Here is a 24,867-nt window from a genome sequence, read left to right as displayed (position 1 = left end):
TCTCAGGGTGATTAAAAGCAACAGAAGAGACTAAGCAAACAAAATACCTACTATAGCACTTGGTTCACAGTAAGTGTCAACATGTTGTATTCTATTATTAGACCCTCTAAATCCATTTGGAAATACAGTAAGAACCCAAGGTAGGAAATAGAGTGGCTGATTGACCAGTCTGTCTTTGTCTAAGGGGTGTGTGTGTATGTGTGTCTGCGTGTGTGTGTGTTTTAATAAAAATAATCTAGGTTTAGAATGAAAGCAAATAATCTAGGTTTAGAATTATGTATCTACTTGAGATAGATACTGATGTAAACAAAACCAGGCTCACAAGGACCAACATCTAGTGAGGGGAGGAGGGAAGTGGGCAGTAAAGAGGAGCAGAAGTCTACAGTTAGCATGAAAAGCCACATTATACCCTACTTGATATATCTATCCCCCATGACTGTCCTCTCCCTTTCTCTTGCTTTGCTCAGCCAAGCTAGCCTCGTAGCTGTTTCTTCAACATGCCAGGACTTCTCTCATCTCAGGGCCTTTTAACCTCACTTCCTATGCCTGAAAAATTCTGCCCCCAAATATCTACATGGATCACACCCTCATCTTCTGAAAATTTTTGTTCAAATGTCACCTTCTCGATGAGGTACTCCATGACCATCATATTTTAAATTGCAGCTGCCTCCCACCCCATTTCCTGTTCCCCTTTTTTGGCTGTATTTTCTCCATAACACATTTTAACACCGTCTATAAGTTACCTGTTTGGCTCCTCTCCACACACAAAAAAAGTAAATCTGATGAGGGCAGTGTTTTTTATCTTATTTGTCTACTGATATAGCTGTATCACCTAGAACAATGATAACACATGGTTACCAATAAGTATTGATAATTCAGTAAATATTTTTTAAATGGAGAATTTTTTCAAGTACAAAAAAGAAGAGATTAACAAAGGAAGGCTTTAGGGAATGCAGAGGATGTCTCCCTAAAGAAAAGCCATCTGGCTAGGGCTGATGTCTGGGTAGTCTTATGACAGGAAGCTGAAAGGTGATGGTGGGACAGGAAGAGAAGCTATCAAAGGCCTGCTATTCTGGGCGGTTGTGTGCTAGACATCATGAGTGAGCTCTTCTGTGGCTAGGCCCTGGTTCTGATGATGCATGCTGCAGCAAGGCTAACTACACTTATAAGGCTACCAGAATGGAATAAATATAGTCTTTAGTGTCAGACAGCCTTGGGTTCAGTTGTTGTCTCTGCCACCTACTGGCTCTGTAGCCTAGAGCAAGTCATTCTGATGGCAGCAGCTGCCCAACTGGACTAGCTGCTGTGGGGATGCCAGTTGCAGTGAGGGAGGCCTGGCTGGGACTGTTGAGCCTGTAGAGGCTGGGAACAGGAGGGAGTCTGCCCCCTACTGACTTGGCAAGGCAGGAGCCCTGGGCTCTCAGGGCAGCTGCAGCCACCCAGCTGTGGCTCCAGACCCTGACACCCCTGCGCTCTCGAAGTCCTGGTAACACCCCCGCTTCTGCAGGCTCAGAAGAGCCTGCTTCCACCCCTGGACTCTTCCCACTCCTAGCACCTGCTCCAATTTCGGAGCAAAGTTGAGCCTCAGCCCAGGCACTGTCACAACCTGGCCAGATGTGTGCATGCTTGGGGCAGCACTGACACACCAATCCCCCACCTTGGCCCCCTCCAGACTTTGGGTGCCAAGGAGCACAGGAAGGAGGCAGCAGGTGGAGATGGGCTGAGGTCAGCTGGGTGCAGGCCTGCAGGTGCCATTTGGTGCAGACAGCCTGGGCTATGGAAGGCATGATGACAATGGGAGGCTGACTAGGTTCCTGGATGGAAAGGTGTAGGTCCCCAGTGAAACCCCACCTTCAGGCCAGGCATGGCCTGAAGCCTGGGAGCCAGGCTGCCAGTTCCAGGTGAAGTCCATGGATATGAGTGATAACTTCATCAATGACCATTGGGCCAATTGGATAGTGCTTTTTCCAGGCCCGCCTATGACCATCTGTGAACCAATCACCATGCGCTTTCTCCCTTCTGAGCCCATGAAAAACCGGGGATTCAGCCAGACTCAGAAACAAGTCAAGACTACGCTGTGGGAGGGAGCTACTCACTATGGGTCTCCTCATCCAGACGACTTGCCTGCAGAAACGAGCTACCCACTACAGGTCTCCTCTCCACTGAGAGCTGGAAACTCATTGGGACAGCCTGCATATGGAAAGGAACTACCCACTTCAGGTCTCCTGAGAGCTGTTTTGTAGCTCAGTGAAGCTCCTGTCCACCTTGCTCACCCTCCAGTTGTTTGCATACCTCATTCTTCTTGGTGGCGAGACAAGAACTCGGGACCCACTGAGTGGAGGGACTGAAAGAGTTGTAACATAAACCCAGCTGAAACATACCTCCCACCTGCTCACCACATTGCAAGCAATGAGAAGGAGAGAAGAGCTGTGGCCCTTCGGGGAGCCCAGACCTAAGGTCTCCTGGGCCAGGGCTGTAAAACCGTCTTTGGAGCTCTACAGTTCCTGGCATCTCCAAGCTTTCAGGTGCCACAGTGTTCCCCTTGTCCCGACACCAGTGCCTGCAGCAGAAACTGCTTGCAATACATCTGGTCCAGCAGCAGCCTCACACAGAGTCGGCACCCATGCTGGAGCCTGGAGATTCCCACCCTGCCTCAGCAGCCAGTGTGCCTGGCTGTGTGCAGTGGCCAGACCCCATGCTCACTCGTTCACACACCTCTTGTTGCTCTGCACCTGGCTCACCCTTGGCAGGTGTGGGATCCAGGCTGGTAGCACAGACCAAGCACAGCCTGCCGAACCAAGTGGATGGAATGAGCCCAGAAGTGTGAGCAATACTCAGGCAGAAGGAGCCACTGGCCACAGAATTTCTGGCTGGCAAAGCAACACCCCAAGGATCCCGTGACAATTTCACCTCTATAGTAGTTTCCTTGTCTTAAAAAAATGAGAGTAATGTTATCTAGTTCATACAATTATTATGAGAATCAAATGTGAAAGTGCATAAAAAAAAATGAAGCTACAACTCATACTGTCCAGTCTGGGAAGAAATGTCATGATTAAGAGTCTAGTAAGCAAAAACCATCTCAAAATAAATCAAGACCTTTATATGTAATTTTTAATTCCTTGAAGGAGGAAACAATGACCAAATTTATAATTTATTTCTCTTTTTTTTTTTTTCTTTTTTTGAGACAGAGTCTCTCTCTGTTGCCCAGGCTGGAGTACAGTGGCGTGATCTCGGCTCACTGCAAGCTCCGCCTCCTGGATTCACGCCATTCTCCTGCCTCAGCCTCCCGAGTAGCTGGGACTACATGTCTGGCTAATTTTTTGTATTTTTAGTAAAGACAGGGTTTCACCGTGTTAGCCAGGATGGTCTAGATCTCCTGACCTCGTGATCCACCCGCCTCGGCCTCCCAAAGTGCTGGGATTACAGGCGTGAGCCACTGCGCCCGGCCTCACTTTTTTTTTAAGTTACCAGCTTATCCTTTATGCTCTCCTTATGCTACTTTGCAACTGCTCACTTGCTTCTTTTATTTGGCATACAGTAGGTCCATATTAAATTATTTTTAAAATCTATGTTGTTTGGAAAATATTTCAGTATTTCTCAAAAGTTAACCAACCACAGATCTTCTAGCCTTCCTCTACCTTTCCTTTCTCTAGCAGTTAGGTCACTAGGAAGACTGCCAAGAGTATAAGTTAAGAGATTCAGTTCTGCTTAATGATGTCAGATGGAGATGACCAGAATTAACTCTTTTGGAACATGTTTCTGTCTGCCCACTCAATTCAGCACTGACTGGAGCTGTCTTCTAACTTAATTGAATTTCCAGTGATAGCATAAAAGGGTGGATTTTTTTTATTTTAGTGAGAAAATTTTTAAAGAGTTAAAATAGAAATGAGCCAGGAAGGCTTCAAACCTCTTCATGTAACCTCATGGCCATTTCTGAGCCAGTATAAACAAAACATTTTGTGTGAAGTAGTGTTTACCTCTAAATTTCATCTTACTTCCTGGAGACGTGGGTCATTATAGTGTAACTCTGGATACTTGCAAGATTTGATAATAATAAACATTCACATTGAAGAAGGAATAAACAATCGGCAAACAAAGCCATCAACTCCCTATCACAGAGTTTGTCATCTTACTTGACTACATAGTATCTCATGATTTAGAACACACTATTGAATATCGAAGAGATTTTGCTATGTTGTGAAATACGAACTTAGTCTTAAAACAAAAGGTACAAAGCAAGCTTTCTCACATCTGGAAATATATGATCAATATGAATCTTTCAAAAACATGGTTATGAGGAATGCAAATAAAATTTTTTAATTCTCTGCATGATATCAAGGGACAGTCAGACATGTTCTTATATAGTTACAGAATCTCCAGGTCAGGTTCTAAGAAGGGACTTTTTAAAACAAAACAAAACAAAACTCCTAAGAAATAAGCAGTGTTGCTGCACACTGTGCCACAGTTTGGTCACTGTTCTCTGGCTGCTTTTGTCTTGGATATGCACTTTCGCAGGTAACGCCCCACCTAGCTCTCACAAATCTGTTCAACTCAGCACATGGAAAAAACACCCCTGAGGGCTTGTAAAAGCCCAGCCCTGGAATGGACAGGTGCCAGACATGGCTATTACTAATCCATGACATGTGAGACCACCCACTGGGCCTTTGCACAGCTATGCCCTCTGCCTGAAAGCTCCCACCCTCCCTCCACTGGCCACAATCTCCCACTAAATTCTTTGGGAAAGCTTTCCTGGGACTCTGACTGGGCTATCCCTGCTTTAATATGTTCTAGCATTTGAATTGGCTTATGTGATCGTCTGGTTGATGTCCATCTCCTTCATGAACTTAAATTCCGGGAGAGCAATATTCCCAGTGCCAAGCACAATGCCTGAAATTTAGAGACTCTCAAATGTTGGTTGAACAAATAAAAAAATGTATGCACAGAGTAGCAAGAGAGGACTATGTGAAGATTGTTAGCGATCAGGTCATGGAATGTGAAGGGGCCTTAACCTTGAACCATAGTGTAAAGTGAGAGAGAGAGGGGTAGATTTAATTTATCTAGGAACTACATAGTTCTCTAAAAGACTTTAACTCTGACTTCTACATAATGAGTGAGGTCCCATAGTAAAGGGATCATTTTCCCAATAACCTGTCAAGTTGGTTCAGACCCTCAAGTGAAAGTCTAAAGAAAATTCAGCTGGAGACCAATAGGAGTGAAATAACTTTGTGCTCCCTGGAAAAAGAGACTAGGAGACTAGGTATCATTGATCCTTTTGTTCCCCACACTTGGCATGTATTCAGCCCTCAGTGTACTCCACAGCACTGCGTGTGAGAAGGGTAAAGCAACGTAGATGTCTAAGTTGGGGCAGAGACATAGTCACACAAGGACTAAGGCAGCATGCATTCCTGAGGCATGTTTCTCCCCCAACAAGGTCCCTAAATAACATAATAGGTAGAATCAAATGAGTGAGTTCTCCTTCTCCTGCAGTAAACCCTGAGAAATGATTTATGTCACATTATTTTCTGAGCTCCAGAAGAGAACATTTAATCAGTCATTTTAATATAAATGAAATTCCCAATCAAGTTATACTTCATCAGGATGCCTGTGATTCCTGCCAGAATTAAATCACATGTCCTGGTCAGTGCCAGCACCCAGCGTAGGCAACCAGGCTGGCATAGGAAAGTGTCTGTTGCTTGCAGGTAAGATACATTTTTAAAGGCTGCTGGCAGTTGCTTATTAGACTGAGATTTCTACGTAGTGGTCATGTAGTTTACAAATAAATATTAAGTTCTTTGATATTTATTTCCTAGATCTTTTTCATCATCCTCATTATGACTATTGTTATCATAGCACCACTGTTAAAAACAATTCCTTTGAATTTACTTACCAAGTCTCTCAGCAAATACTTTTGGAGGTTAATTCTCAGCATGAGAGAGAGAAGGGAGGGGAGGAAGGAGGAAAGAACCATCTTTATTCATTAGGAAGAGTCTGTCATATCTCTCAGTATCTCACAGTGTTCAAATTACTTATACCTAATTTATTTATTTTCTTCTATGTAATTTTTACCTTGTCTTGTCCCAAAAGGAATATGTAGTAACTTTAAAAATACATAACAATACAGAATTTTGAAAAGAGGTAACTGAAGGAATTGCTGCAGAGAGAACAAAAGCAAAGTCTTCTCAACGAGAGAAATAAAATTATAAATCACTTGGTGGTCCATAGGTTTGTAAAATGGTGTAACAAGGCAGCTGTCCAGAAGCACAGCCGCTCTTAATGCAGAGACTGCCTGGGCCCTCCTCTAGAGGGCGTGGTGGAGCACAGTCCCAGGAACTTTCTCACTGCAAGTGAACAATGGCGACCCCTCCCCGCATCGTATTAGACTGTCATCTAGTGTCAGCCAATGGGAAAATCCTCAGTACTATATAAGAGCAATTCCACAGTGACTAGGATGTAGTTCCAATACTCAGTTCAAAGCAATCTACAAAAGCATCATATATGCTTTAGGTAGTCAATCTTGTGCAATTTTTCTATTAATACAGCCTTTGATGAATGGTGGGAGGCAGTGAGCTAGAAGTTACAATTACCGCACAAGAATCTGGTACTGATGGCTCAGTGGGATGGCAGAGGAGAATTGTAGGTCATTCTGCCAGTGAGAAGTTACTACCCTACGGCAAAGCTTATGCCCCAGCCTACTATCACATTCTTTATTTCTGACTATTAGCCCTTTTCTAGTACACCACTTTGGAATGTAGTTCTTGACTTGGGCCAGGCCTGGGGAAGAAGGAATTAGTTACCTTAGATCAACTTTCTTCCAGAAAAACCAAGGTAAATGGGACAATTCTGGAACTCCTCAGGAGATTCTAGTGGCCTATAGTTAGAATATGCTTGTATTATCAACATCTGATAAACTGCAAGTGACCTGTTTTACAGATTCTAAGACATACCTTTTAGCATTTACTACATGTCAGGCACTCTTCTAAGTATTTTATATGTATGCCTCTTTTAATCATGAAGCCACGGTGTGTAAGCATCTTTTTGTAGTTCATTGATAGGCTGCATTGCAAAAAAAGGTTATCATTGATGACCTATGGATGTGAACTACTTATAAATGCATAAACCACAATGCCAACTTATTCATTTGATTTGATTGCCTATGTTCTCTATTTAAGGCATGCCCTTTCACATAATTGAGGTACCAGGAAAGCTGGCTGCCATTCACTACTAACTAAAGCTTGAGGATGAATGAACATACTGGCTATCATACTGTAAGGATATTTTATAGGATACTTTACACATTATATAGTATTCTTTTTATGAAGAGCTGGGGAAAAGTTTCTTTTTAATCACAACAAGAAGAATAACTATTTCTCTAGCTATTCATAATAATACTGTTTTTATCTTATTATATTCATCAATCGCATAACCTATACTATTTATTTCTTAGCATTTCCTACCAGAAAGGTCAGACCAAATGTGGGACCCACGTCTACTAAGAGCATAGGACATCAGGAAATGCACTTTGTCCACTATCCCTGTTTAGGTTTCAACAGGACTCAACATAATTTTTCTACTGTATTTTCCTTGTTCCTATTTTGCCTTTCTGCTTTTATCTTCTTGTACTGCACATTGATATAAACCACCTTAAATACATTTTGGAACAAAAGAGAAATACACACAAAATGTATTTAAAATTTTTCTCTCCAAGAGATATAAACGTGATTTCAATGGACTGTTGTTGGATATTTTTCTTCTTCTTTAATCTACCTTGCTTTATATAATAGTTCTAAAATACAGAGCTATTTTCAAACGAATATGAATCAGTCTTTCATTTTGGGGGAGTGAGGGGGAAGGAAGAGAATGTAACAATTATGGAGCATAAAGATGGAGAAATGACTTTGCAGACGAACAATTGAAGTAAATATGAAACCATATTTAGCATGTGAAGATACTATTTTCACAGTAGTATTTGTGAAAATTCACTATAAGGTAAGTTTCATGAGAGCAGGCACCCTGTCTTCATTGTTTATTGCTATATCCCCAGCGTGCAGAATAGAGTCTGGCATACAGTAGACACTGAAATAATATATTTTGAAAGTATGAATATAATACATTTAGAATTAGGAGAACCGGGTTAATAGCAAAGAAATGATATTGGATATTGATTATTTAACCACAAGCATATTCCTTTTGGATTCGGTTTCATCATTTATAAAATGAGGCTGTTCATTAAGATTCTTTCCAACTCTAATATTCCAGGCTCTTGTTAAATGTAGTGGCACAGTTAAACATACGAATGTAAATACGTATAATAATTTGGGAATTTTATTTTCAAAATAGGATATCCAGCCACATCTTCAGTGACCCTTGTAGATTTGAGTGCCTTGAGACCAAACACCACTCCTCAACGTGAGTTCAGCAAAGTTTTCCTACATGATTGGAAAGAGACAACACACTCACAAGTTTTACTACTGCTTCTATAATGTTGACGTTTCAGCAAACATCAGTATTTTTCATTTGATGTTTGTTAATATCTTGGTTTTGGGTTACTCTGCAGTGACTATATATTGATATGACAATTTCTATAATCTTAAAAAATAAGGGCTGGTGATTTATTATATTGTACCTTTTATTTGTCAAGGGATTTTAAGGTAATATTAAAGTAGTCTTCACAATACTCTCAGTGATCTGAGTTTGTGACAAGAACAGAAAAAGAACACAAATCAGTGACAAGCTGGCATTAAACATAAACTACAGAGCTTTTGATTAATGTGCCAGCTAGTGTTCCTGCATAGGGAAGCACATTTTCAATTTCAGATTTCCCCAGAGTCACATAGATTAAAAATTCTGTGCATCAAAGCAAAGTTAAATTACAGCTTTTGAAAAAAGCTGGATTCTGAAAATAATTTTGTCTTTCAGCCAGCAATTCCAGTATGACTACCCGAGGCTTCAACTATCCCTGGACCTCCAGTGGGACAGATGCCAAAAAATGTTAAGTATAATCGTGGGTCCCTTGAGTCCCCTGGACTTCAGTCACTCATCCGACAGATATATTGAACAACATCTATGTGCTTTGTTTGTAATAATATTCACAAATGTTCACAAAGCATCTATCATGTTTAAAGTATTGTTGTAGATGCTGAGACTACACCCATGGACAAAAGAGATCTAAGCTCCAAATTCTGATTAAGGGGAGACAGACAAGTGGTGATAAGTTATATGAAAAAAAGGCACAGGAGGGAGACAGTGGGAATAGAGAGTGAAGGGTTGCCATTTTAAATGGGCAGTCTTGAAAGGTCTTACTGAGGAAGGTGACATCTGAGCAATGCTATAACCAGTCAACCCGAAAGAGCAAGCTGTGAGTATATTTGGGGAAAGAGCAAACTAGCTAGAAAATGCATATCAGTAATAAAAATGGAAAGAGAGGGACCAACGTGAGGCCAGAAATTGTTTCATTGTTCCTTTTAATCTGGCCAACTAGCAGTAGAGTCTGTAGGTGCTGCTTTAGCAGATACAGACAGGATCTGAAGAAGAAATATATTGCCTCTTAGTGGTATTAGACAACGATCAGTGTGGTGGGGAAGTGGTAAGGAAGGAGGCTGGAGCAAAAGGAGAGAGGACAATGGATGCCACAGGGCCAGAACTCTGAATTTAAATGCTAGACTCTTTGCCACAAAGGGTAATGTGTATGTCCCTTTGGAAAGCATTTAAGTTTTACAGTTAAAATCTTTAAAAGTATTTTGTATACACTTGCTCCCTCATTCCTGGGAACTTGTCCTTAGGCAAGAAAGAGAGAAAAAGAACATGAATAGGACTGCTCTTTGTAGCATTATTTATTTATTTTATCTTTTCGATGGCCCTCAGGCTCACAGATTTGAATTAATCATAATATTTAATTCATGAGACACTTTCATCATTGGTTGATGCATGACCCTCTGTAATTTAACATATTTCTTTTAATAAATATGTTAATAATGTAGTAGACACCTGTGAACCCAGTACCCAAATACAAGAATTGAAAAGACAGTATTCAGAAGGGGGAGCATAGAAAGAAATCTAAAAATAAATGGAAATTAAGTGTCTATCAAAGATGGTATGGCAGATTACTGTGAAAAGAGGAGACTGTTCAGCAAAAGGACCTAGAAATAGTGATTATTGATAAGAAAAAAAATTAAAATGTACTGCTGCCATGCACATTACACAAAAATAACTCTATATAGTTTAAGATCTTTATGTCAAAAGCAAAACATTAAAACATGTAATAAAATAAATGTGGATTTCTTCCTGCTTTGGAGTAGGGAAGGGCTTAACAAAAAGACATAACCATAAAAAATATGTAAAAATTAGAATAAAATTAAGAAACTTGGGTTCATCAAAAGACATCTTTAAAAAGTAAAACAAAAAGCAAGGTATCATCTGGGAAACATATTTGCCACACATATAATTGAAAATGAATCAGGAATATATAATTGACTAAGGATCAAAATTTTACATCAAGAGATTACAAAGAATGCCTACAAATTAATAACAAATATGACAAAATGAACAAAAGTTACACCACAAAACATGAAACACACGTGGCTAGAAACATCTAAAGAAATGCTCAGTCTCGGCTGGGCACAGTGGCTCATGTGTGTAATCCCAGCACTTTGGGAGGCTGAGGCAGGCGGATCACGAGGTCAGGAGATTGAGACCATCCTGGCTAACACAGTGAAACCCCGTCTCTACTGAAAATACAAAAAATTAGCCAGGTGTGGTGGTGGGCACCTGTAGTCCCAGCTACTTGGGAGGCTGAGGCAGGAGAATGATGTGAACCGGGGAGGCGGAGCTTGCAGTGAGCCAAGATCGAGATTGCGCCACTGCACTCCAGCCTGAATGACAGAGTAAGACTCCATCTCAATAAAAAAAAAAAAAAAAGAAAGAAATGCTCAGTCTCTCTGGTAATCAGGAAATATAAATGAAGACTAGAATTAGAAAATCATTTTACATGTAATCAATTTACAAAAATTAAGAAATCTGATATTGCCAACTATTGAATAGGATTTATCCAACATCCTTTCAACATAATTTCTTATATGTTACTGGTGGTACCATCACATTCCACCATCCTTTGGCATTGTATTTCAAAGCTGAGCATGTGCATACCTATAATCCAACAATTCTATTCCTAGATATAAAAATCTCTCCAAAATTAGTACATGTATGCATGAGATATGCACACAAATATTTGAAGGAAACACTGTTCATATAGCAAAAACTTTAAGTAATCTAAATGGCCATAGTCAGGAGGACAGATAAATAAATTGTAGTATACTAATAAAATATAGTATTAGACAGCAATGAAAAATAAGTGAATGGCAACCATATACAACAGCACGAATGAATCTTAATAACATTATGTTGAATTAAAAAGTAAATACCAAATAACAACATATGGCATATTTTCTAATGAAATTTTAAAGCAAGTATAATCAAACACCATATGCCTTAGACGTAATATGTGATATAAAATTTTAAGCTTTATAAGTGAATAATAATTATAAACATTCAGGACAGCATTTGCTTTTGATGGAGATATAAGGGATGAGACAGGGAGAAAACATTTATGATGTTATTGATAGTAATCCAAAATCTGTATATATGAGTAGGAGTGTGAGGGTATTAAAAGGGTGAAAAATATGTTCAGTTATAAGAAACGGCAAATAGGATAACTCAATGAAATACTATGAAGCCAGCCAAAACAATAGCTATAACCCTGATCCATTCTTCACTGGGCAGGACCTCACAGCTGGGGCCTCCAGCCACCCCCACTAGCTGTATTCTATGGACAGAACTCTGATGTCTCCCTGGGACAGAGTGCCTTGTGGGAGGGGTGTACCATCACCTTAGTTGTTTGGATGACTCAGCCCTTCCAGCCTGTAGGCATTGGAAAGTCCAAATGAAACAGAGCAGAGGCAGTTCCACAGCACAGTTCCCCAGCACAGCTGTTTTCTTGAGGAATAACCAGACTGCTTCTTTGAACAGACCCAGATCTATTCCTCCTCACTGGGTGGGTCCTCCCAGCCAGGGCCTCCGGCCAGCCCCACCCATGTTCTATGGCCAACAGAGTGCTAATTTCTTCCTGGGACAGAGTGCCCAGTGGGTGAGGCAGACATTTGCTGTTTGGGCATCTCAGCCAGTTCAGGCTGTGGGCCTTAAAGAGCCCAAATCAATTGGGGGCTGAAGAGATCTCCAACACAGCACAGCTGCTCTACCAAAAAGCAGCCAGACTGCATCTTTAAGCAGGTCCCTGATTCCATTCCTCTTGACTGGGTGAGATCTTCCAACTGGAATCTCCAACCACCTCCTACAGGCACGGTCAGGCCAGCAACAGGTCAGTACCCCCCTGGGACAGAGCTTTCAGAGGAATGGGCAGGTGGCCGTATTTGCTGTTTCACAACCTTCACTGATGATACCTCCAGGTACTGGAAAAACCAACGTGACTAGGGTCTGGAGCAGACCCATAGCAAACCACAGCAGCCCTACAGAAGAGTGCCCAGACTATTCAAAGAAAACAATTAAAACACAACAGCAACAACAAAACACAAAAAAAATCCAAAGGTCAGCAAACTCAAAGATCAAAGGCAGATAAGCCCACAAAGATGAGAAAGAATTAGCACAAAAACACTGAAAACTTAAAGAAAAAGAAAAAAAACAACAACCAGAATGCTCCCTTTCCTCCGAATAATCTCAACACCTACCCAGCAATGGTTCAGATCTGGTCTAAGGCTGAGATTACTGAAATGACAGAAGTAGCCTTCAGAATATGAATAAAAATGAAGTTCACTGAGCTAAAGGAGCACATTGTAACCCAATGCAAAGAAGCTAAGAATCATGATAAAACAATGCAGGAGCTGACAGTCTAAATAGCCAGTATAGAGAGGAACATAACCAACCAGATAGAGCTGAAAAACACACTACAAGAACTTCACAATGCAATCCCAAGCTTTAATAGCAGAATAGACCAAGTGGAGGCAAGAATCTCAGAGCTTGAAGATTGTCTTTCTGAAATAAGACAGGCCGACAAAAACAGAAAACAGAGTGAAAAGAAATGAACAAAACATTTGAGAAACAGGGGATTATGTAATGAGACTGAACCTATGACTGATTGGGGTACCTGAAAGAGACAAGAATGGAACCAACTTGGAAAACATACTTCAGGATATCATCCAGGAGAACTTCACCAACCTAGCAATACAAGCCAACATTAATTTCAGGAAATACAGAGAATCCCAGTAAGATACTCCATGAGAAGATCATTCCCAAGATACATAATCATCAGATTCTCCACGGTCAAAATGAAAGAAAAAAATGGTAAGGGCAGCCAGAGAAAAAGGCCAGGTCACCTACAAAGGGGAAGCCCATGAGACTAACAGTGAACCTCTCAGCAGAAATCCTACAATCCAAAAAAGACTGGGAGCCTATATTCAACCTTCATAAAAAATAATTTTCAACCCAGAATTTCATATCTGGCCAAACTAAGCTTCATACATAAAGAAGAAATAAGATCCTTTTCAGACAAGCAAATGCTAAGAGAATGCATTACCACCAGATCTGCTTTACAAGAGGTCCTGAAGGAAGCACTAAAAATGAAAGGAAAGACCATTACCAGCCACTACAAAAAAACAATGAGGTATACAGGCCAGTGACATTATGAAGCAACCACATAAACAAGTCTGAAAAATAACCAGCTAGCATCATGATTATCATGATTACAGAATCAAATCCACACATAGCAATACTAATCTTAAATGTAAATGGGTAAATGCCCCAATTAAAAGACACAGGATGGCAAGCTGGATAAAGATCCAAGACCCATCAGTATGCTGTCTTCAAGAGACCCATCTCACATGCAAAGACACACATAGGCTCAAAATAAAGGATAGAGGGAAATTTGCCAAACAAATGGAAAACAGGAAAGAGAAGAGGTTGCAGTTTTAGTCTCTGACAAAACATACTTTAAACCAACAAAGATAAAAAAAAAAAAAAAGACAAAGAAGAGCATTACATAATGGTAAAGGTTCAATTCAGAAGACCTAATTGTCCTAAATATATATGCACACATACAGGAGCACTCAGATTCATAAAGCAAGTTCTTAGAGACCCTCAAAGAGACTTAGACTCTCATGCAATAATAGGGGGAGACTTTAACACCCCAGTGAAAATATTAGACAGATCATCAAGACAAAAATCAACAGAGACATTCAGGACTTGAACTCAGCTCTGGATCAAGTTGACCTGATAGATATCTACAGAACTCTTTACCCAAAAACAACAGAATATATACATTCTTCTCATCACCTCATGGCACTTCCTCTAAAATTGATCACATAATCAGAAACAAAACACTCCTCAGTAAATGCAAAAGAATGGAAATCATAACAAAGTCTCTCAGACCACAGCACAATCAAATGAGAACTCAAGATTAAGAAATTCACTCAAAACCATACAACTACATAAAAATTGAACAACCTGCTCCTGAATGACTTTCAGGTTAATAATGAAATTAAGGCAGAAATCAAGAAGTTATTTGAAACCAAGAACAACAATACAATGTACCAGAATCTCTGGGACACAGGTAAAGCAGTGCTAGGAAGGAAATTGATAGCACTAAATGCTCACATCAAAAAGCTAGAAAAATCTCAAGTTAACAACTAACATCACAACTAAAAGAACTAGAGAACAAGGAGCAAACAAACCCCAAAGCTAGCAGAAGACAAGAAATAACCAAGATTGGAACTGAAATGAAGGAGATAGAAACACAAAAATCCTTTTAATAAATCAGCCAATCTAGGAGCTGGTTTTTTTTTAAAAGATTAATATGATAGATATACCACTAGCTAGACTAATAAAGAAGAAAAGTGAGAAGAATCAAACACAATCAGAAATTGTAAGAGGGATATTACCACTGACCCCACAGAAATACAAACAATCATTAGAGAATGGTATAAACACCTCTCTGCAAATAAACTAAAAAATCTAGAAGAAATGGATAAATTCCTGGGCACATACACCCTCCAAAGACTGAACCAGGAAGAAACTGAATCCCTGAATAGACCAATAACAAGTTCTGAAATTGAGACAGTAATTAATAGCCTACCAACCAAAAAAATCTCAGGATTATATGGACTCACAGCTGGATTCTACCACAGGAACAAAGAACTGGTACCATTCCTACTGAAACCATTCTAAAAAATTTAAAAGAAGGAAATTCTTCCTAACTCATTCCATGAGGCTGGCATCATCCTGATACCAAAACCTAGCAGAGATACAACAAAAAAAGAAAACTTCAGACTAATATCCTTGATGAACATCGATGCAAAAATCCTCAACAAAATACCAGCAAACCAAACTCAGCAGCACATCAAAAAGCTTATCCACCATGATCAAGTTGGCTTCATTCCCAGGATTCAAGGCTGGTTCTACATACACTAATTAATAAATGTGATTCATCACATAAACAGAACTAAAGACAGAAACCACATGATTATCTCAAAAGATGCAGAAAAGACCTTCAGTAAAATTTAACATCTTAAAAACTCTCAATAAACTAAGCATTGAAAGAACATACCTCAAAATAATAAGAACCATATATGACAAACCCACAGCCAATATCTTGCTGAATGGGCAAAATCTGGTAGCATTCCCCTTGAAAACCGGTACAGTGTTGCCCTCTCTCAGCATTTCTATTCAACATAGTATTGGAAGTTCTGGCCAGGGCAGCCAGGCAAGAGAAAGAAATAAAGCACATTTAAATAGGAATAAAGGAAGTTGAACTATCTTTGTTTGCAGATGACATGATTCTATATCTAGAAAATCACATTTTCTCAGCCCAAAAGCTTCTTAAGCTGATAAGCAACTTCAGCAAAATCTCAGGATACAAAATGAATGTGCAAAAATTGCTAGCAATCTTATACACCAACAATGGGCAAGCTGACAGCCAAATCATGAATGAATTCCCATTTACAATTACCACAAAAAAGAATAAAATACCTAGGAATACAGCTAACAAAGGAAGTGAAGAGCCTCTTCAAGGAGAACTACAAGCCACTGCTCAAAGAAATCAGAGATGACACAAATGGAAAAACATTCCATGCACATAGGTAGGAAGAATCAGTATCATGAAAATGCCCATACTGTCCAGAGCAATTTATAGATTCAATACTATTTCCATTAAACTACCATTGACATTCTTCACAGAACTGGAAAAAAAAAACTATTTTAAAAGATCTCAAATAGCCAAGGCAACCCTAAGCAAAAAGAACAAAGCTGGAGGCATCATGCTACCCAACTTCAAACTGTACTTCAGGGCTATAGTAACCAAAACAGCATAGTACTGGTACAAGAACAGACACATAGATGAATAGAACAGAATAGAGAACCCAGAAATAAGACCACACACCTACAACTATCTGATCTTTGGCAAACCTGACAAAAACAAGCAATGAGAAAAGGATTCCCTATTTAATAAATTGTGCTGGGAGAAATGGCTAGCCATATGCAGAAAATTTAAACTGAACCCCTTCCTTACACCATATACAAAAATCAATTCAAGATGGATTAAAGACTTAAACCCAAAATTATAAAAACCCTAGAAGAAAAGCTAGGCTGTACCATTCAGGATATAGGATGGGCAAAGATTTCATGATGAAGATGCCAAAAGCAATTGCACAAAAACAAAAATTGACAAATGGGATTTGATTAAACTAAGAAGCTTATGCACAACAAAAGAAACTATCAACAGAGTAAACAGACAACCTACAGAATGGGATAAAATTTTTGCCATCTATCCATCTGAAAAAGGTATAATAGCCAGCATCTATAAATACCTTAAACTAATTTACAAGCAAAAAACAAACAACCCCATTAAAAAGTGGGCAAAGGACATGAACAGACGGTTCTCAAAAGAAGACATACTTGTGGCCAGAAACATGAAAAAAAAGCTCAACATCACTGATCATTAGAGAAATGCAAATCAAAACCACAATGAGATACCATCTCACACCAGTCAGAATGTCTATTACTAAATAGTCAAAAAACAACAGATGCTGATGAGGGTGTGCAGAAAAAGGAATGCTTTTACACTGTTGGTGGAAGTGTAAATTAGTTCAACATTGTGGAAGACATTGTGGCGATTCCTCAAAGACCTAGACACAGAAATATCATTCGACCCAGCAATCCCATTACTGAGTGTATACCCAAAGGAATATAAATCATCCTATTATTCAAGACACATGCAAGGGTATGTTCATTGCAGCACTATTCACAATAGCAAAGACATGGAATCAACCTAAATGCCCACCAATAATATACTGAATAAAGAAAATGTAATACATATACACCATGGAATACTGTACAGACATAAAAAGGAATGACATCATGTCCTTTGCAAGGACATGGATGGAGTGGGAATCTGCTATTTTCAGCAAACTAATGCAGGAATAGAAAACCAAACACCGCATGTTCTCAAATTTTCTCCATGTCAGCAGTGTTATCATTCATGTGTTCACTGAGGTGGCACTTTTAGTTGCCTTCAATAACTTTTTCTTTGCATTCACAACTTGGCTAACAATTTGGCCCAAAAGGCCTAGCTTTGAGCCCATCTCAGCTTTTGATGTACCTTTCTCACTAAGCTTAATAATTTCTAGTATTTGATTTAAAGTGAGAAAAGTGCTTCTCTTCCTTTCCTTTGAACACTTAGACGCTGTTTTAGGATTATTAATTGGCCTAATTTCAATACTGTTTTGTCTCAGATTTAAACAAAAAAAAGGCCCAAGAAGAGGAAGACAGATGGGGGAACCACTAGCAAGTGAAGCAGTCAGAACACACACAACATTTATCAATTAAGTTCTCCATCTTCTATGGGTGCAGTTTGTGGTGCCTCAAAATAATTTCAATGGTAACATTTAAGATCCCTGATCACAGATTACCATAGTAGATACAACAATAATATGAAAGTTTAAAATATTGCAAGAATTACCAAAATGTGGCACAAAGACATGAATTGAGCACATGCTGTTGGAAAAATGGCACCTATAGACTTGCTTGACACAGGGTTGCCACAAACCTACAATTTGTAAAAAAAAAAAAAAAAAAAATGCAGTATCTGTGTCTGTGATACAGATACATGGTCAAGCATGCCTGCACCAATTTCTGAGGGCTTCATGGGTTTCCCCATGGTTAAGGCACAAGCCCCATACTTCCAAAGCTTGTGAATGTCATCTTTGTCAGCAAGAGTATGAGGGCCACATTTGTGGACCAGGTGGACATGGCAAAACTGGGCACAGAAGCTAGCATCAGTGTGTGCATCCTGGTGGCAGAGGTGGTGCTGGCCCAGTACATATTCACCTTGAAAAGGAAGATGAGATGAAAAATCAAGATCATCGAAATTCCTGTGTCCAGGCCTTGCATCTCTGGATATTGTTTGCCACCTATACTGTTGTTCAAGGACAAAATCGAAAACAGAAGAACTCAGAATGCCTTAAGGAATATTGACTAGCTAAGAAGTGACTCATCAAAAGTCTGCTGTGCATGTAAAAATGATGCAAGAATTCCAGAAAAGTTCAGTTTGCATCAAGAACCCTGCAAAAATAACAAATTATCTGTGGTTTTATTAAAGGAAGATGCCAAACTTTAGTAATAATGGACTTTGATATGACACTAAGTAGATTTTCCTACCAAGGGAAAAGATGCCTAATGTGTCATAATATGATTGACAACTATAAACTTGTCACAGGTGAATGTCAAAGAGGTTATTGCAACTAAAGGAAAAATATTTTATTATTGAAGTTGAACCCGTTAACTTCAAGAGAAGTACCCATTTATGGTAGAATAGTATGCTGCCCGTCAATAGTGTCTTTGTTGAACAAACTTTACCAAAAAATGAAATTTAAAGAAATCGTGGAAGAATCTGATGTTGTGCTCAAGGAAGGATATAATAATTTACTTGAGAAGCTCCAATAACAGTATCCATGTTCATATTTTCAGCAGATAGTGGTGCTGTAGAGAAGTTTATCAGTCAAGCTGGTGTTTATCATCCAAATGTCGAAGTAGTGTTTGTTTGTGGATTTGTGAAAATGTGTACTCAAAGGATTCAAAGGAGAATTACCTCATGCAGTTAACGAACATAATGTTGCCTTGAAGTACACAGAACATTTCAGTCAATTAAAAGACAATAGCGACAGGGCATGGTGGCTCACGCCTGTAATTCCAGCACTTTGGGAGGCTGAGGCAGGTGGATCACCTGAGGTCAGAAGTTTGAGACCAGCCTGACCAACGTGGAGAAACCCCATCTCTACTAAAAATACAAAATTAGCCAGGCATGGTGGCACATACCTGTAATCCCAGCTTCTTGGGAGGCTGAGACGGGAGAATCACTTGAACCCGGGAGGCAGAGGTTGCAGTGAGTGAGATTGCGCCATTGCACTCCAAGCTGGGTAACAAGAGCGAAACTCTGCCTCAAAAAAAAAGAGAGACAATAGTAACATAATTCTGCTGAGACTCCCAAGAAGACTTTAAAAGGGCATACAAATTAGCCAAATTTTCACATTCTGAAAATTAGATCTCTAAATTATAGAGTGGATAAGCATTCAGGAAAGTATTGTTTCATCAAAAGATGAATCACTAGAAGTAGCCAACTCTGTCTTACAGAGGATTCTATAAACAAGCATTCTTCAGGATGTTCTCTCCTGCAGGAGCAAGAGATACCAGAATTTTTCATCTCTCCATCTTGCTGAAAGACTATTTTTTATAATATCTTTCTGGTCTTGAAAGTTTACGTTTATATATTCAAGTATTTTAGACATGTGGAATCCATCAATGGGAAACTCCATTTTCTTCACCTCTCTCACCATACTTCCCACTACATGTTGTTAACAGATTAAAAACAAAAACAAAAAACCTCAAAGTCAAAATTAGAAAAATAACTCCCTACTTTTCCAAAGTGGCTTACGTTTTTTAATTTTTTAATTATTTTGAGGGGTCTTTTAAAATTGGGAAAGTTAGTAGAAGTCCAAAAAGAAGTTTTATGAAATTACAAAAAGAAAATGGCATACTTTTAAGTGTTGTAATGTTTGTAATTTGTAATTGTGCTGATGGTATCACCATCTCCTGAAATAGTGTTGTGTTAGGTTATTTCGCTTGGGGAAAATCAATATTGACCAGAAAAGCCTGGCACTGTATACTTGCTGAAAACTATTAGTGTTCACACGTCACTAACCATTACAAAATGTTCTATATTGACTCACTGATAATAAACATGAAATGGAAAATATTTTTAAATACCCATTTTCCTTAAATGGATAGTGCTTATTCAGCCATTTAGACTTTAGCGTAAATTAATTTATCCCATTCTTTCTTGCAAACATACTTTGATGAGATACAAAATAAAGACATCAAGGTCAGAAAGTAAGAAATTAAAGAAGTCACCATACCATATTGAGCAAAAAACTACAAGGTTATTCAGAACAAACTTCCTTCTTCATAATTTTACCTAAATCTAGGCCTAGTCCCAATTGTTTTTCAGTTAGTTATTGCTCTTTGGAAATCAAATTCCAGCTAACGGCATAATCATTAAAAAATGCTTAGTCCATCATCATCAATAGGCCTTGATATTCTGTCTAGAACAAAAAATTAATATGCAGTATCAGAGAGTTATACTGAAAATAAGAACAGCTCCCTGAACTCAGACTGAAAAAAAGCTGTGTATGAAACCACTCTTACTTCTCAGGTGACCCCAGATGGAAATAGCTATGACAAATTGTCCTGTAATCAAGCCCTAAAGAATGGACTCTTACCTCTTCTGGAGGGCCTGATCACACACCTTTGTCAGCAACTGCAGCTGCTGTTGACATCTAAGAAGAAACAAGGAAAGGGGAGAGCTGAGGGTATTGTTTGTTTTATTTTTGTTTTGCTCATTTGATTTGGTCTTGACGCACAAGAAAGCTTTTAACTATGAACATCATGTATGCTAATATTTTAAATGAATGGATGTAATATATTTGTACTGATTACAACCATGTATTACTATAGTTATTTTACTTTACATTGCACTGCAGGCCTTTTATCAAATACAGATATGTGGTGTCTGCCAAGGAGTGAATCTTTCTTGCCAGAGATGGGGCAATAAACAAAATGAGTTGTTAGATCTATTTCAAAAGCCATATGTGCTGTCTGAGTTTGCTGCCATCCACTCAAGGAGAAGGTTTGCCTCTAAATGCTTCAAAAGGACTCACTCAGCAGCTGACAAGGCCTGTGACCACAGGGGTCTGATAATTCACTGCTGACATGTTTTGTTTTCACAGTTCAGCAAGACTGTCAGCCGACCCACAAGTACAAAGTGTTTTCTTCCCCTATGCATGTTCTAGCAAGGTCTTCAAAGTCCTATTGGCAGCTTTTCTTGACTAAAGGCCGCCATAACACACCTGGACCTTCATTCTCTTCCATTTTTTTTTTTTTGGCTCATCTATGGAATGAGCATGACACACTCTGGCTAGAGGAACCCCTTCTAGTGTTTTCTTTCCATATCTTTTCCTGCTTCTAAGTGGCCATAATTAAAACCTTCCCTATTATAGACATCGGAACCACAAGAATCCCTTCAACTCCCACTTTGTTTGAGGACATTCTTGTGTATCCTATGGAACAGTTTAATGATTTTGCTTTAAGTATTCATTAATATCCTTTTTTATAATTATTAGATTAAATTAGCAGTCAAGAAGTGGTAATAGAATAACTAGTCTCATATAGGTTAACTCTTCTGATATCTTCTTCCTTTAGCAGTTTCACGGATACCTAGTGAAACATACAGTTCATCCCCCTCGGGTGCAGGCTTAACACTTCATGGTGAGTACTTGGGAAGATTTAGGGACACTGAAGGTAGTGGTCAGCTTTATTTGGACACACGTGTAAAAACAAGAACTGATAAGAAACCAGCCTCAGATAGATATATAAAAGTACATCTTGATGATGAAAATTACAATGAATGGAAACAAAATTCTTCTCAGCCATTCAAAGAAGATAGAGACCAAGCCTTAGATTTTTATACATTTTATTTCAAAAAAAATCTACACAATAGCATTTTTTACTGGTTGTATCTATGAAAAATGCATTTCAATTTTTTTATTGGAAAATAGAATAATGAGTAAACATGGATTTGTCTAGTCTAATGTTGCAAATGAATTTTTATTAACCTTATCAAACACATCGGTGCAGAGAGAAATCAGTATTTTGATCAGCTGAACCTCTCATACCAAGAGAACAGGAATAGTGCCTCACTTATCCATGACCCCCAACTCTGGCCTTTTTCTGTACCACTTACATTTCTCATGGAGATTCTTTAGCAGACATCATTTTGTTGTTTGGAAGTATGGAGTTCTCTTTCTTTTTTCAACCAATAGGAAATTTTCCTATTTTCAACCAATAGGAAATTTTTTTCAACCAAGAGGAAATTTTTTTTCAACCAAGAGGAAATTTTTTTTCAACCAATAGGAAATTTTATTCCTTTGGCAATTGTTAGACAAATCTCAGGATCCCAGCCTTGCTATAAATTGGTTCTTAATAAACTTTACACATAATATTTAAGGGATACTTAGACGATTTAAGTTGAGTTCTTTCAAATAGCATATGAAAGCCAATCATGATTTAATACCACTTGATCAAGTTGAGATGTCTTGTCCAGATATCCCCTTTATATCCCTAGACAATGTCTTTACCAGCACAGCCAGAGCATTTTCAGAAGTCCCCACAACTGCCAATGGATCTACGAAAACTAATCATGTCCATATCACTGGTAAGTTATTTGTCCTATTTTGGGGGATTTTATGCTTTATTCACTCAATAAATATTTATCAAGTACCTGCCATTTGCCAGGCATTATGCCAGTTGTTGGATATACAGTGAAAACACTGACTTTTTGAAGATTATAATCTATTAGCGATCATGTGTATAGTAAATAAATAATCACAACTAAATTTATTTTTGACAAGTACTATGATAAGGTGTTGTCAGAGTCAAACAGGAAGTTCTGATTTTAACTGGAGGATAGGAGAGGATTCTGTGAGGGTATGATACTTAAATTAAAATCTGAGAAATATAAATAAGAATTTATTCTTATTGAATAAATTGAAAAGTAGCAAAAAACATTTCAGGCCTATGAAAACATAGTCTGAGAAAGAAATCATTGGAACAAAAAGTACTCCTATAATTCAACTAATATAATATTGTCATGCAAAATGTAATCCCTCTTTTATATCATGAGAGAACAAAAGGTTCAATAAAGTTAGGACCCTCCTAATGAAGGTCATGATTGTAAGTTCACAGGCATAATCAACTTCAGCGGTGTTCACTTGACTAGTGAATGCCACACCTAGGTACTCAGCTCATTTTGTATCAAAGGTCATACAGTCTTCTGATCATTGGAGCATCATCTTGCACACGTCGTGGCAATAAATCTGCAAACTGAGGTACTACAAAGATTTTAAGATATTGGTGCCTTAAAGAGCTGTCTAGTTTAGAGATGGGTCAAAAATGGAGTTCTGCTTTTCCACTTCCATTGTGAAGGCAGTGGTCTCATTTTCTACATTTGGTTGGAAAAAAAAATATATAGGCATTGATGTAAGACCTCTTTAAAATCTTTTGTTTGGCAAAAATGAGGGATCATGGCAGACAGGAAGCAGGACTAGATTGCAACTCTGCAGCATGCAGAGTCTTCATTGTGAATTTTAGCTCCAGATCAACTGTAAGAACAAACCAGCAATCCTGAGAAAACCCACAGACCCTCTGAAGGAAGCGGACTGCATCTGTAGCACCCAGGAGACACCCCAAATACTCTGGGAGGTGGATAGCCTCACACAAATTTTCAAGCCCATCTCGCCCTCCACCTGGAAACAGACTCGGGGCTGTTGGCAGGGTGGGGGACACGGTGGGAGTGAGAATGGCCCATCAGTTTGCGTAGGAGTTCAGTGAGGCCTGTGACTGCCGGCTTTCCCCCGTCTTTCCTGACAACCTGCATGAATCAGCAAAGGCAGCCATAATTCTCCTAGGTACACAACTCCAGTGACCTGGGAATCTCACCCCCATCCCCAACAGCAGTGGCAGCAAGACCTGCCCAAGAAGAGTCTGAGCTCAGACATGCCTAGCCCTGCCCCGACCTGATGGTCCTTCCCTATCCAACCTGGTAGTGGAAGACAAAGGGCATATAATCTTGGGAGTTCTAAGGCCCCGCCAACCACCAGTCCCTCTCCAGACTACTACAGCTGATGCTTTCTGGAGAGCTCTACCTCCTGGCAGGAGGCCAACCAGCACAAAAACAAAGCATTAAACCACCAAAGGAAAGGACCCTCAGGGAGTCCATTGCACCCTCTGCCACCTCCACCAAAACAGGCACTGGTATCCATGGCTGAGAGACCCATAGATAGTTCATATCACAGGACTCTATGCAGACAACCTCCAGTACCAGCCTGGAGCCAGGCAGACTCACTGGGTGGCTAGACCCAGAGGAGCGACAACAGTCACTGCAGTTCAGCTCACAGGAAGCCACATACATAGGAAAAGGGGGAGCGTCTACATCAAGGGAACACCTAGTGGGACAAAATAATTTGAACAACAGCCTTCAGCCCTAGACCTTCCCTCTGACAGAGCCTGCCCAAATGAAAAGGAACCAGAAAACCAATCCTGGTAATATGACAAAACAAGGCTCTTCAACACCCCCCAAAACAATCATACTAGTTCACCAGCAATGGATCCAAACCAAGAAGAAATCCCTGATTTACCTGAAAAAGAATTCAGGAGATAGTTATTTAAGCTAATCAGAGAGGGACCAGAGAAAGGTGAAGC

General features: G+C 39.3%; 1 protein-coding gene across 1 annotated transcript in view; it reads left to right on the top strand.

The window, feature by feature from the left end:
- Window positions 1-24,867, top strand: part of CD96 (CD96 molecule) — a 110,583-nt gene that overhangs the window by 73,417 nt on the left and 12,299 nt on the right. Inside the window, exons 9-12 of the mRNA XM_003776170.5 lie at window positions 8,338-8,406; window positions 8,917-8,988; window positions 21,811-21,876; window positions 22,733-22,822. Of these exons, the coding sequence (XP_003776218.4) occupies window positions 8,338-8,406; window positions 8,917-8,988; window positions 21,811-21,876; window positions 22,733-22,822 (297 nt within the window). The remainder of the gene's footprint in view (window positions 1-8,337; window positions 8,407-8,916; window positions 8,989-21,810; window positions 21,877-22,732; window positions 22,823-24,867) is intronic.

The sequence above is a fragment of the Pongo abelii genome, chromosome 2, assembly GCF_028885655.2.
Source record: "Pongo abelii isolate AG06213 chromosome 2, NHGRI_mPonAbe1-v2.0_pri, whole genome shotgun sequence".
Lineage (NCBI taxonomy): Eukaryota > Metazoa > Chordata > Mammalia > Primates > Hominidae > Pongo > Pongo abelii.
Note: the sequence above shows the minus strand (reverse complement) of the source record. Positions and strands in the feature narration are given on the sequence as shown.